The 14,325-nt window shown below is 41.3% G+C and overlaps 1 protein-coding gene across 4 annotated transcripts in view; it reads left to right on the plus strand.

Annotated features, from left to right (window-relative positions):
• The first annotated feature begins 457 nt into the window (after positions 1 to 457).
• Positions 458 to 14,325, plus strand: part of plxnd1 (plexin D1) — a 92,114-nt gene continuing 78,246 nt past the window's right edge. For 3 of the 4 annotated variants that reach the window (XM_055045994.1, XM_055045995.1, XM_055045998.1), the window contains exons 1-4: positions 458 to 1,851; positions 4,594 to 4,770; positions 12,326 to 12,469; positions 13,529 to 13,629. In XM_055045994.1, coding sequence (XP_054901969.1) covers positions 640 to 1,851; positions 4,594 to 4,770; positions 12,326 to 12,469; positions 13,529 to 13,629 — 1,634 coding nt within the window. In that variant the 5' untranslated portion in view covers positions 458 to 639. The remainder of the gene's footprint in view (positions 1,852 to 4,593; positions 4,771 to 12,325; positions 12,470 to 13,528; positions 13,630 to 14,325) is intronic. The other variant, XM_055045997.1, reaches the window with a different exon arrangement.

The following is a 14,325-nucleotide window of genomic DNA, read 5'->3' on the forward strand; positions in this document are numbered from 1 at the left end:
TTGACATCAGTGTGTGAACTTTAAAAGTGACTATAAAAGTTGAAATAAGCGTATTTTTTTAGCAGCTGTTGCACCTCAGTTGATGTTTTGATAATAAAATCGAAAATATGAGAGCAAAGATCAATCAGGCAGACAGAGTGCTCTCAAAGGACAATATATGTCATATGAGGGAGGCAGCACCATTCATCACGGTTAATGAGATGACACCCCTGCTTCTGTGAAAGAGCAAGTTTTATTATATTAGGAATGTATTGCTATTGCTTTCTGTATTAATCAACATTTCAGAGAAAAGTGACTACAAAAAATGAAATAAACTTTTGTTTTCGGAGAATGTCTGCAAATTGCGCATCACAAACAAATTTTATACTTGAGTAGTTTCATTTAAGAAGAAAAAAAATGTGTAACTAGACTGCTCTAATGTGCCTCTGCTGAGCTGCTCGGCGGGCAGAGGGGGACAGAGGCAGAGGAGGCAGCCTGAAAAAGGAAACACGACTCGTTTATCGCGTCATTCTGGGCTCGGCCGTTGAGCAGGAAACAGCCTTTCCTCTCGGATTGTCGCCGTCGGAACAAACATACATTTTTGTCTTTGCTCAATGCACCCCTCGGCACATAACACGCGGAAGCCGGTCAGAAGGAAGAATGCCTCCTTCGATGGAGATAGCCGTCCTGCTCCTCGGCGTCCTGGCTCTGGAGACGCGCAGGAGCGCCAGCGCGCTGCACATCCAGCAGGCGTTCGCGTCTCCAAACCTCACCAATAACTTCGTGGTGGACCCGGCGTCCAGGAGGGTCTACCTGGCTACTGTCAACACGGTGTACCAGCTCAACGGGACCCTGACCGTGGAGGTGGAGAAGAGGACGGGGCCGGTGGAGGACAACCTGTTGTGCCATGCGCCACAGCTGCCCCAGGCTCCGTGCGAGCATCCCAAATCCCTCACTGACAACTACAACAAGCTCCTGAAGCTCGACCCGGAGCAGGGGGTCGTGGTGATGTGTGGATCTGTGTACCAAGGCTTCTGCGAGCTGAGGAGGATGGGGAATATTTCTGAAATAGCGGTGGAGTTCCCACCTCAAGGCGAAAAGACCGTCTTCCCCAGCATGCTCAACATCGCCGCGAATCACCCGAACGCGTCCACGGTGGGGCTCATCTTCAAGAGCCACGGGGGGAACCCCCGGCTTTTAGTCGGGGCCACGTACACAGGAGCTGGGACTCAGTTCTTCCCAAAAAACCACAGTAAGGAGGACCTGCGCTTCGAGAACACGCCGGAGATCGCGATCCGCTCCCTGAACATCAAGGATCTATCCAGGCTCTTCACCTATGACATCAACCCCTCTGAGGATAATGTGTTCAAAATCAAACAAGAAGTCAAAACCAAAAACAAACTCAACTTCGTTCACGCCTTCATCCAGAAAACTTACTCCTACATCGCCTTTAACAACGACGCCAAAATGGGCCACAAGGAGAGCCAGCCGAACAGCATCCTGGCTCGGATATGTCTGGACAGCGACATCCCCCGAAAGTCCACCGGGTCGGAGAGTAAGAAGCTCACCGAGTCCTACATTCAGATGCCCCTGCAATGTGGAGCTAACGGGAACATTTACAACCGCCTGCTGTCCGTGTACCACGCGGAGGTCCACGGAGGGAGCGGTGGGGCTCCGGAGCCCCATCTGTTTGGAGTGTTCTCCAAGGCGGACAGAAAGTCTGCGCTGTGCGCTTTCAAGTTTGGAGACATCGAGGCGGAGATCCGACAGGGCCGCTGGAACTGCTCCAACTCGCCCAGCAGCGACGTTCAGGTGCTGGACAGCGTGATCCAAGGCTCCGGGGCCGTCTGCATCCAGAAGGGAAACATAGTGGTAAGGTTCATTTACCTGATCTCACGTTAATAGAGCAAGTTATAAACGATACACTGGATGAGCTAGGATTACAAATGCCATAAAAAAAATAAAAAAATAGAGTAACAAACGCCATAAACAAACAAACAACAAAAAGTTATTTTATTCAAGAAAAATATTTGTGAAAAATAATACCTTTACAAAAATAAACAGTTTGCAAAATTATTTACACCCTTCACCTTTTTGGAACTTCAGTACTTGGATTTTAAGAAACAATAACACAACCTACAATTATGTGCTGTAGCTAAACCAGATGCACCACATTGATTGGAGTGGCTATTTGAGTTAGACATCTGAAAAGTGTTGCTTACACCGATGTTTTCCTTCCCTGGCTTCAGAAGTCAAATATGTCCACTTGAATATATAATCTAATGGAACAGCCAAATTATTTTTTGTGCTACAGAAAACACAGCATCTCATCATGAGCAAAACATGCTTTCGATGAAATATTGTGATGTCAGCAGCATGATGTGGGGACAGGGAAGTCAGCTAGAGTTACACACAGGGAAATCCCAGAAGAAATCTTGTTAGGATCTGCAAATGACATAAGAGAAGGTTGGATGTTGGCCTTATAACAAAGCATAGTCCAGACTTAAATCTTGTCTTAATTAGATTTAATTAACATAATCTGACAGGGCTTGAGCTGTTTTTCCCAAACATGTACTGGTAAAAACTGACGTCTCTTTACGTACTCAAAAATATACTAACCCAGAGAGATGGCTACAGGTACACACCGCACTTTTTAGATTTTTAGTTGTAAAAATAGAATGTTCAGAATGGCAATGTGGCATTCTGCACCATATTCAGTGACTGCAGTCCTCAATGCAGTTGTCCTGAGTTCGATTCCTGGCCCCAGACCATTTACTAGTGCAACAAAACTTTAACATAAAAAAAAAAAACATGCTCAGGTACATCTCAACATTTTTAAATATTATGAGATATACACTTTGTTTATTTCAGTAACTCAATTCACTACTAGTTTGTGTGAAGCCTGTTGTCTGTAAATTAAAGACATGACGTTTATGACAAGGACAGAAATGTTAGCTTAAGGAATAGTTTGGTTAAAACCTGCTTAAAGATTGTTATTTCCAACAGATACTAGTAATCACGTAAAGGATAGATGAGCCTCAACAGAACACTTAATCCAACTTTTTAAATCGTCTTTCTCCCGACGCATTTATAATTAGGCTCCACTTTGTACATTTCTATCACAAATTCCTAAATGCACAAAAATTTGTGGTTCTAAGATCAAGAACTATGAATATTTTTGCAATGTACTTTATTTCTAATCCACACCTTTTGTTTTAATCCCATGTTGTAAACATAGAAACAAAATTTGTTTACGTATGAAACACAGGGCAATATAGATCCTCAGGGTGCAAACATGACAACTGTATCTCACACAGAAAGTTAACCTCCTGAGCCCTGAGGCTCATGGCTCAGAGAGAGGATCTCCTATGTAAGAAATAAAGGTCATTAGAGATGAAAAGATCTGTAGAGCCACTTGAAAGGTTGTGGGAATGTTCAGACTCTCCTCACATCTAACAGCTCCGCTCTTGTCTGTCTTATCAAATGTGAAGCACAGAAAGGGTTAACAGCTTACTATGTTTTTTTTTCTGCTGCAGTTTGTACTTGTGAGTTTTTGCCGCTAACTATAGCTCAGCCACAGATTTGGTTGCACTGGTCGGGTACAAATAGCCGCTTTGTTGCTGTCCCGTGGTTAGACATTATCTTGTATTTCCACTCACATACCAGGCTAAATATTTGCCCTAAAGGGAACGTCGATGCTGGAAACTATATTTACCCTCTGTTTGGATGCCGTCACACAATGGAGGCAAAGTGAATTGGGAATGTGATGAAATTCCAGATTTCTGTTGTTGTGGTTCATACTGCCAGAGTTAAGGTCAAAGGATGCTGTGGCGTGACCAGGGAGCTGCCCTGCTCCACGGCACCGCCTTATTGTCTGCGGCCCCCGGGGCCGCTCCATCCATGACTCGTTTTCTGAATGGATCTAACATCCCACTTGGTCCTCAGGCCTTTGCAATATAGACAACTTCTTGTTGAAAAGTAATTTAGTCCAGATTTGTTTTTCTACTTTTGATGTCATAAAAATACATCTCGGAGAAAAGCCGGTCCCTTTGGTTTTACATTTATTGGCTGCGGACACGTGATCCTTTTTGTAGTTGACAGTTTGAAGGCCAGCACTGAGGGAAAGTCAGACACAATTTATGATAAGAGCGATGAGGCTGTGAGCAGAAGGGGCCCGTGGGAAACAACGCTACAAATATCCACTGTTCTTAATTCTTTCCCTCCTTTTTCTTTTTACTTCTTTCCTTTCTTTTTTTTTTTTTTCCTTTTTGGCTGAGCATGTTCTAAAATATTCAGCAAATTCCCAGTAGATCCTGGTGCTCATCCGAGCGTGGCGCTAATGTTTTATCACTGCTTACCGAGGATTTGACAAAAGCAAAGTCTTATGAGTGTTGAAGAGCATTGTAATCCCTTTTCAAGTATTCACTGACATGCCCACAAAGTAATTTAGAAGAACGAGCAGCACCAGAGTGATAGCTCCTATCACACACCACTTGCTTTCCACCAGACATTAATCACGCCGCGCTCCTGTTGTGCACTGTGCTGTCCTGTCTTCTAATCTGTGTGAAAAACTGATGAGGATTGATCTCTCTTTCATTTCATGTTCCCTTTCAGTTGCAGCCTGAACAGCTGGACTGCGGCGCCGCCCACCTGCAGCACCCTCTGGCTCTAAGGAGGCCCCTGAGGGCCACTCCTCTGTTTGAGTACCCAGCCCTCAGTTCGGTCTCGGTGGATAATGTGCACAACCACACTGTGGTATTTCTGGGAACCAGTAACGGACGTCTTCATAAGGTGAGGCCCACTGTCACAGTTTTATGGGTGAATGAAACTTTGGTTGAATGCATTTCTGAGTTTTAGACCCCCTCCTGATATTATCCTGAAGAACTTATTTTAGGGAGGGGTTAAGCAGAAAAATGGGACATTCAGCAAACAGACACATGTCAGTTCTAGTGTAAAACACATTACTACTAATTATATATGCATTTGTGGTGTAAATAGTTTTAAATCCTGCCACATTACTTTTTATGCTTGTCAGTCAAGGATATATAATATAACACCAAATAAGGCTGAATGATATCTGGAATATATAGAACTGGGATATTGTTGCTGAATACTGCAGTCATAATACTGATTGTTATTGATTGTTAATAACTGGTTAATAACAGATTGTTCTAAACCCATATTAAATTTTTTCCCCCTTCATCAATATCTCTTCTCCCAACCATTTTAATTTTTGCATCAAAGCTGGTCAAAAATGTAATCATTGTGGACATTGTGTGCCAGGAAAATTCCTCCAAATGGCCGAATATATTATTGGCATACAGACTTTGAATGGTTGGTTCTTAAAGGGGAGGCATTACGTGTTTTCCATGCACATGGTGCCATTTTATAACACAATCAAGTAACTAATTACTGCTGCTGCTAGTCAGTAGCTGAGTTGGGGAGTTGTGGGGTAGAGGAGCTCTCTGAGGTGGAAGCTCAGCTGGAGATTGCAGTGCCGAGAATTAGCTTTATGGAAATAGGCATTACTTTATGAGAGCAAGCGTTTAGGCATCCCAAATGTCTGCTAAAAATGCAAAGATTACTCAAACACGCGTGAACTAATCAACACAACATTCCTGGTATGTTTTTGATAACGTAATAATGCCTTAACATGACACAAAGTTGAAAAAAAGTCAGTTTTACTTAATAACCCCCCTTTAAAATACAGCTTGATAACTATTACTGTAAAATACTCATTCACACACGTCGTGATGACAACTTTGATTTGACATATTGAAGAGCTGTAATGGTCAGTTCTTGTTATACTGAGTAGTTGGATTTTCCAGCTTCCCAGTCAGGAAAGCAAAACAAAACATGCTGGAACTCAGACTGGGAACATCAGAGCTCGCAGAGCAACCTTGAGTTTCAATATGGCTGCAGGCATACAGAATGTAATGAATGTTACCAGTATAAACCGAAAACTATGCACCTCTGACGGTGTGTAGCTCGTTAAACCAGTGGCACACATGTTGTTGTAAAATATCTGTTCCCTTTGTGTTGCAACACATAAAACAGAAAGAGAAATATATTGTTTTTGCATTGTTTTGCCAGTTAGCTGCAAAAGAATCAGAAAATCTTGATGCTTTCTGACTTGTAACTAGGATCCTCTCATCCTGGGGCAACATCACTTCCAGCTCCCAGCTCTGAATAGCGAGACAACTTAAATGCAGCATAATTCCAAATGTCCGTCGGTGAAAATAAATATACCTTAAAGTAATGCTGCAAAACAGTACGAATTTCTTCTTTTTGTTCTTGAAGGTGTTTCACTTTTCATTTTGAAGGCTTCTTCATCATATCTGAAGGAAAGACATCCATTGAGCTTATAAAGGCTGATTCTACTGGAGGTTCATCTTCCAATAGAATCGCCAATTAAACAAACAACCACACATGAGACATATTTGTGTATTTAAAAAGCCTAGTCAAAGTCCTTACTTTAACCCAATTAAGAATTTGTTGCGAGAATTAAAGATTGCTCTTCAGGGACTCTCTTCAACCTCTGATTGAGTTTGAGATATTTTGTAAAGTTGAATCGGTAGAAATAGATGTTCAAAGCCATTAAGAGACATACCTGGACAGAAACATAAGACTTGGTGGGGCTGAACACAAATGCACACTTTAGTTGTGTAGTCTTTCATTTAAAGAAAAACTTTACTATTATATACTGTTTCTGCTTTTGATTCATGTTCATCTAAGTCCTAGTAAAATACACTAGCCTCTCCTTATACTAATAGAAAAAATATTAGGATGCCTTAATCCTTACAAATGACCGGTGAAGAATGATGAGCAATGGGTAAAAAATGGACCAAAAGCACTAACTCCTCAAGTCATAGAGTTATTACTGTGTAAAATGGCCCCTCTGAAAGGAGCGCAAATTTTTAATTTGATTGAGCCTTGAAGCTTGGAAAAACTGTTGGATCAGGAGACACGCACGGATGCTCTGATGTGGCTGCCGCAGCTGTCGATAAAGCACAAGGCGTGTGAGAAAACACTCAGAGAACATGCAGGACTGTCTGCTTTCATCCTGTGTCTTTTCACCTCTGTCACCAGTCCATCCCCCTGGTCTCTGGTTCAGTCATCCGCATGTCATCCTTAAGCAGACCTCATCATGCGCTCTAATGTTCCTCAGACCTCGTTATTGTCTGAGAGAAGCTCTTTAACGAGACTCAGTGAGGACGCATGACTCAGCCTTGCCATGTGTTGGCCTGCGACCTCCGCTTTTACACATCCACCGACCATCCAGCGTGTGTCTAATTAGCAGCACTCCTTAATTCCTGTCTCAGTCACATTCCCAGTCGCCCCTGACTGAGATCCCTGCGAGCGCAACAATCTGCTGTCTTCAGATGCCTGTGGAAACGACGCAAGCCGACTCTGAAGGCTTGCTTTGCATGAGCTCTGTACCTTTTACAGCATTAAAACCAGGGAGCTAGAGGGGGTAGGGGGGCTCATTGTTTGGCCCCAACTGAGCTTGCTGTAATTGTTTTTTTTTTTTTTTCCTGGAGGCTTTTTGCTGTAAACCAGATGCACCACATTGGTCGGAGTGGTGTAAACAGCACTGAGTGTGTGTTTGTGTGAGTCTGTTTGCCTATTACAGGTTTGACTGTGTTTTTAGGTGTTTGACTTTGACTGCATGCCATTGCGAGAAGGTTTAGTGATTCCATATGTTTACTTAGATGGATACAAACCCTGAGATTATGCATGTGTGCGTCAACCTTGTTAAATCCAGAGTGTGGTGCTCTGGTGACCTTGCAGCAAAAAACTTGCTTGTGCTTTTTAGCTGTATAAGGCTCTGATTGTTTGTGCGCGTATTAGTATTTGTGTGTGTGTGTGTGTGTGTGTGTGTGTGTGTGTGGGGGTGTGTGTGTGTGTGTGTGTGTGTGTGTGTGTGTGTGTGTGTGTGTGGTGATGATTGTGCATGCGTGTGTGTGCCCTGAGGATAGAGCTGTTACAGAGGTTAATGGTGCTGTTAGTGTGTGTAATGTGATTCTGACTGTGAGTTTGGCTCAGACTAAACACAGGGGAGCAGTGGTTCAGATTAAGTTAGACCTCCTTTACTGTCTTTGAGAGAGCCCTCACTGAAGTAATTTGTAATTACATGCATTTTTTTAATGAAGTCTCTCCCTCCCCATTACGACTGACTTCCATTTTCCTGCATCTGGCAGCTTCTGCCTCTATCGCTCTCTCTCTCTCTCACTCACATCCAAATTTGCTCCCTCCATCTCTCACTTCATCGCTCCACTGTCCCCCCATGTGACTCCACTTTTGTTTTCCTCAGACTCAAATATACATCTATATAAACCTTTGATTCAGTGTGAAAACAGACTTTATCTACAGATATTGAAATAAAGGGTGCGAAAAGATTTAATCATACTAAACATTTCCTGTTTTAAGTCAGTTTGGATAAACAAAGCTCTTTCTGTTGGCTATTATTCTGGTTGCCCCAGAATAATAAGGGAGGGATTTTTGAAAATAAGTTTGTATATTTTTTTGTAAGCACCAGACAAAAGTTTGCAGGACTTTTTTCCCCCATTCCTCCTGACAGAACTGGTGGAACTTAGTCAGATTTGTAGACTGCCTTTACTGACTTTAAAGTTTTGTGATGTTTCCTCCAACAAATGACTTTGCAATCCACATGCTTCATTGTACCTAAATGGTGGTATGTTTTGGATCATTTGCACCCAAGCTTTAACTTCCTGATTGAAACCTTGAGATTTTGCTTTACTATGTCAACTCCTCTCCAGTTCTTTCCTCATGATGCCATCTTTATGAAAAGTGCACCAGTCCCTCCTGCAGTAAAATACTCCCAACATGATATTGTCTACATTGTACATCACATAGTGATTGTTCTCAGGTTTGCTAGCTTCCCACCTTTTCCCCATAAAAGTTAACATTACAACTGAACAGACACCAAAACATGCCCAAAAAAGTTACAGTCTTTATCCTTGAGTGTGTTTCCAAGTGGTAGTCTGGCTTTAGATGTTTCTTTTTAGAATAGAATAGTATTTCAGCCGAACTTCATTCAGAACTGTCTCTCCTGCGACTAATAACTAACTGGTTTCAGCCAGAATCTATTTAAAATATTTTGTTTTCGTCGAAAGTTTTATTTCCTCATTGTAGTTAGAGGCGATGCTTTAAATTTCGTCCACCGGTGTGCCACCATTTAATGAAAAAAATATGTTCTGGCATTTAGAAAATAGGAAAAAAAAGTCAACTGGAAGTGTTTATTTTGATTTAATATTAAATAATATTTAAAGAAAATTAATGTGACCTTTTATGCAGTGTACGTTAGTATCTGGTATCAACTATATTTCTCTTGGTGGCTCACCTCTATCAATCTTTATTCTCCTGGTTGTGCACATCCAAATACACACACACACACACACACACACACACACACACACACACACACACACACACACACACACACACACCCCACACACACACACACACACACACACACACACACACACACACACACACACACACACACACACACACACACCACACACACACACAAAGAGAGGACAGGAGAAATGAGTGCACAGCAGCTGAGCGTTCCTTGGTTGAATAGAGCCTTTGATCTGCATGAAGATAGATAGAGAATGAAGTCAGAGCGACCTGCCAGTGCAGCAGGTGTTTTGCTGGCTGACCGGGTGGCGCTTTGTGCCACAGCTCACCTCCTATTCTTTACCCTTTCCAGGTGTGTGGGCCGCTGTTTGCTGGCTCCTCGCTGTGTCACTCTCTGTGTGTGTTCGCAGTCACAATACAGCTGCTTACTATCCCCGCTGTGTGTGCTTATAGAAATGGTGGGTGGCGTTTAAAAATGACAGCGATATTTGGAGTCTGAGACAATGTCTTTCATCTGGCTTTACTAAGCTTCTGTCTGCCTGGGTTTAAAATTACCCGGCCTGGCTCAGTAGGTGGTGACGTTTGTTTTCTTGTATAGTTCAGTGCAGAAATATTCTCCTTTCTTGGACATTGTCCCATTTTGAGATGTTACGTCCAGAAATGTAAATATTTTTTATTCAAATGAAGTGGAAAGAAAATTATAAAAGAAGGTGAAAATCTGTAAAGTGAGGGGCTCATTTGTATCTGCAACCTTTACTCTGAAAACCCCAAACTAAATCCATTTCAAACACATTTCTTCAAATGTCATGTAAATAGTAAACAAAGTTTAGCTGCTTGTTTTTGTTGTTGTTGTTTTGTCTATAGAAAATAATGCATGTGTTCTGTAAAGGCCTCAAAGTTTCGGAAATAAAAAGAGTATAGTACAGCAGCAAACCTGTCAAAATATGACACCTAAGCAGGAATCTCCAATTTGTGGGTCGAAAATGACTCTTTAGAAATATAAAGCCAATAACCCAATGCCGTCCTTTGAAGTTTTACTGTCAAGGACATTTTTATTTAGTAATTTTTTTGTGCTGTGGTTGCAAACGGTGCTGTTTTTGGCATCGTTTTCTATAAAAACCGTAATGTTACACCAAAGAATAGATGTCCATTCTCTTTTGTGTAAAGGTTTAATGAACAACAATATAAAAAATTATTCTTTAATTTGAAAATCTAAACAAAAATCTTTTTGAAGATATTGTAAGAACAAGCTATTTCAAGCTTCTCTTACACAATGACCAGCATTTTTGGCTCTGAATAAATTTTAAAGAGAAAAATATTGCTCAGGTGCAAAGGTTGTTGACCCCATGACCTAAAGTGACAGGCCTTTAAGGAGAACATTGTCAGAGAAGCAGTGAAAAACTTCATGGTACGTGTGCAGGAGCAGCAAAGATTCACAACTCAGATGGAAGAATCACTTAACTGGAGAGAGCATAAGCCTGATTTTAATGGACGAGCGGCAAGAAGAAGGCTTCTGCTGGAAGAAAGCTATAAGCAGTTCTATCTAAAATTTAGATATTTAAATAAATCCTTCAACATGAAAAAACAAACAACAAAAAAGAAATGTGGAAAAAGTTCTAAAAGTGTGAATGCTATTGTAAGGGCCTGTGCATGTCACGCAGATGGAGAGGTGACAGTGCCCATGCTTGTCAATAAAAGTGTCACTCAGTTTGCCAGTTCCCGAGAATGGCAGGATGTCTCCACTGAAGAGAAACCCAGTGAATTACAGAAATAAGGGCTTTCTCTGTTAGCGTGACAGGAAGTCTCACTCAGCGCTGTTTGTTTTTCCTACAGAGCTCTTTATGTGTGAGTGTGTCTGTTTTTGCATATGTTTGTGCGTACGTGTTAATATTTCACCATTTTATTATCTTGAGCTGTAAGACGGCCAGTCTGTAGATAAATCACAGCTCCGCAGAGCAAGATTAGGCACATTACTCGAACAAAGAATCTCTCAAAAATGTTTTTGAGTGGATAGAACAAGAAAAGAAAACATATTTAGGAAATTAAGTTATGAACTAAAATAATTTAACAAATTTTTTTCTTAAAACTTGCCGCTACTTGCAGCTGCTGTCAGACATGAAGGTTTTTATCTTGCTGAGTGGAAGTTTCTACTGTCAAGTTGGATGATTTAAGAGAGATTCTGTCAATTTGTGATGTCACCTGTTTGTACCCAAACATTTCCATTTCACCCCATGCTGAGCCATTTGCATCAAATTACTGACTTTGCATTAAATTTGGCAAAACATCTTGAATATTGGAGGTGGTCATGTGAAGGTTGAGCTTCATGTATGGAATCAATTCTTTGCTGGAGTTTTTTGCTGACTCAGTTCTTCTTTAGATAGTTTTTAGGCTTTAAAATACTTATTTTGTCCTCTGCTTAACTTGTCAACTTCCCACCTTTTGTGGGAAAGAAATAAAACAGCAGCCAGAATCCAAACAGAAACTTTAAAGGACCTTCCTAAAGCCAGGGTAATCAATGATGAAAACTGATTGTGACTCTTAGAAGTAAAGAATAGAGAAATTAGAAGTGGTCTCAAAACTTTTGACAAATACTGCATTGTTCTCAGCAAACGATTCATTAATATTTCAACAAGCGGCTCTTGGAGCCTCTGATGACACCTTTCCCGACATGGGAAGGAGCAAGCTGATCGGCAGGCTGACGAAACCTTGCAAACATTTTTGCAGGTGGAAACAGCCTCCCAGCAGAGATCATTATGTGCAAGTTTCTGTCGGGTGTCACCAAGCGTGTATAGACAAATGTCAGAAAGCCTGAATTTGTTCAATCAGCAGAAAGCAAATGCAATTCATGTTGTCTTGTAAACTACGTGGTGTGCAGATAAAGCTAGTGGTGCCAACTGAGATTCTCTGGCTGGTTTGATCTTATTTTACTCTGATTTCTAACCTCACTCTATCTTTGCAGCTGACCCTCTTCCCTAACATGAGCTTGGCCAGCCAGTCCATGAAGACCATGACCATGAAGCTGCCAGCCGGCGAAGCGGTCCACCACATCATGACTTTCGACCCCAACGACGGCAATTTTCTTTATGTCATGACCTCTCACCACGTAAGCACCTGAGCACAGACACGGTTGCAGATGGTAGATGTTTACTGCTAATCTGCACAGATGTCACAGACAGAGGAACCACAAGAACCACTTTCAGAACAAATGTGCTAAAATTCAGGCTCATTGCTTCCATTTAGCAGAACACGGTTAGATTTGTGGTGGTGCTCTGAGCTCCTTCAGAGTTCAAAGCTCCCAACTGGTTTCATAACTGCTGCACTTATGGCTGAATGCGTTTGCACCTACTGCATTTATGTCACACAGCATCAGTGTACCAGATTTTTGTCTGCGAAGAGATTAAATCACTGTGCTTCCTGTTGCAGACATGTTTTATGGGAAGTTGTTGCAAAAGATCTTAAGAAAAGTAAAAAAAAAAAAAGAAATGCATCAGCAAAATCCCATGCTGAAATCACGCTAAAAAATAAGTAATATTAAAATGAAAGTTATGCTAAACATACTAGCATAGCTTCTGCATTTTGTCAACCCTTCTGGGTCATATTAATGATGATAATAATAACAACAAGGACAATTTCAAAATCCCTTTTTCATGTTCCTTGTCAAAAACAATACATAATCTACTACCCACAGAATCTGATTTTTAAAATGAAGAAATGTTTATTTATAACAGCAAAATAATGCTCTGTCACTACCTATTTTCCTGGAATAACTGAAGCTGCAACTTTCTGCTGACCAATTTATGGACTATTTTTAAGTTAATTTATTGCATTATCCATTGGGGATGCTAGAAATGATCATTTCCCCAGAGGCCAGACTACATCATTAAACTGCTTGTAATGTCCGCCCAGCAGTCCAAATCCCACGGATGACCTAATTACAAAGATTAAGCAACAGAGAAAAAGAAGTAAATCCTGACTTCTGACAAGCTGTAGCCAGCAGATGTTGTGGAGTGTATTTGTTCAGCGACATATTAACTGATGTTCAGAGCTTTCACAGAGTAAATTGCTGTTATTTATTTGTCTTCTACCAAACCAGTGAGTTTGTTAAAAACAAAAATCTCTTTCCTTAATCTTTTTTTAAAATTGCTGTTGCTTTTGTGAACAGATGCTGAGAGTAAAAGTGGCAGAATGTGACCAGTGGAAGAGCTGCACTGACTGCTTGGGGGCCAGAGACGCCTACTGTGGTTGGTGCACTTTGGAGAACAGGTGAGAATGACAACCTTTTGTGGTTTTGAAATGTCTTTCTTTCAGGGTGCATTCACAACAGCCCTGCTTAGTTCACTTTGATCAAACTCCAGTTTGTTTGGCTGCACAGTTCATTTGGGGAGGATCAAAATCACATTAAACTCTGATGCGTAGGTCTTGGTTGAGTTGAAGTGAACAGTTCAACTGAACAGTTCGAATATGTGAATGCTGAAGAGACTGAGTACCACTCTAGCAGCAGGAAGTAGGCTGTGCACGGCATTCTGGTTAAATATAACCAAAACAAATGTGTGAGTCTTAGAAAATGAATTGTGGTCAGACCAGGAGGTAAACCTCCCTGGTGCAGCGCTATTTTTGTTTGCATTTCATGAAGAAGGAAGTTGAGCTCAGGGTCTTCTTCAGAGGTTTTTGTGTTGTTTCCTTCAGTGGTTCTTGATGCAATGCCACTACAGGCGAAGGGGTGAACAGGTTTCTCAAGTTTTCAGATTTTGGTGTGTTTGACAAAACAAACACACCAAAATGGAACAAATGTTCCAAATTTGGCCCTTTATCGAACCGAGACCACTGGACTGTCAGGTGTGAAAACAGCCTTTACTGTATTCTGTTTTCCTTCATTTTCTTCTGGTAAAACATAATTTAATCAAATTACCATGTGATGTAGTGCCACACTCATGCCACATGGTTGCTGACATAATCAGA

Source organism: Poeciliopsis prolifica, unplaced genomic scaffold (genome assembly GCF_027474105.1).
Source record: "Poeciliopsis prolifica strain line A6 unplaced genomic scaffold, Auburn_PproV2 SCAFFOLD023, whole genome shotgun sequence".
Taxonomy (NCBI): domain Eukaryota; kingdom Metazoa; phylum Chordata; class Actinopteri; order Cyprinodontiformes; family Poeciliidae; genus Poeciliopsis; species Poeciliopsis prolifica.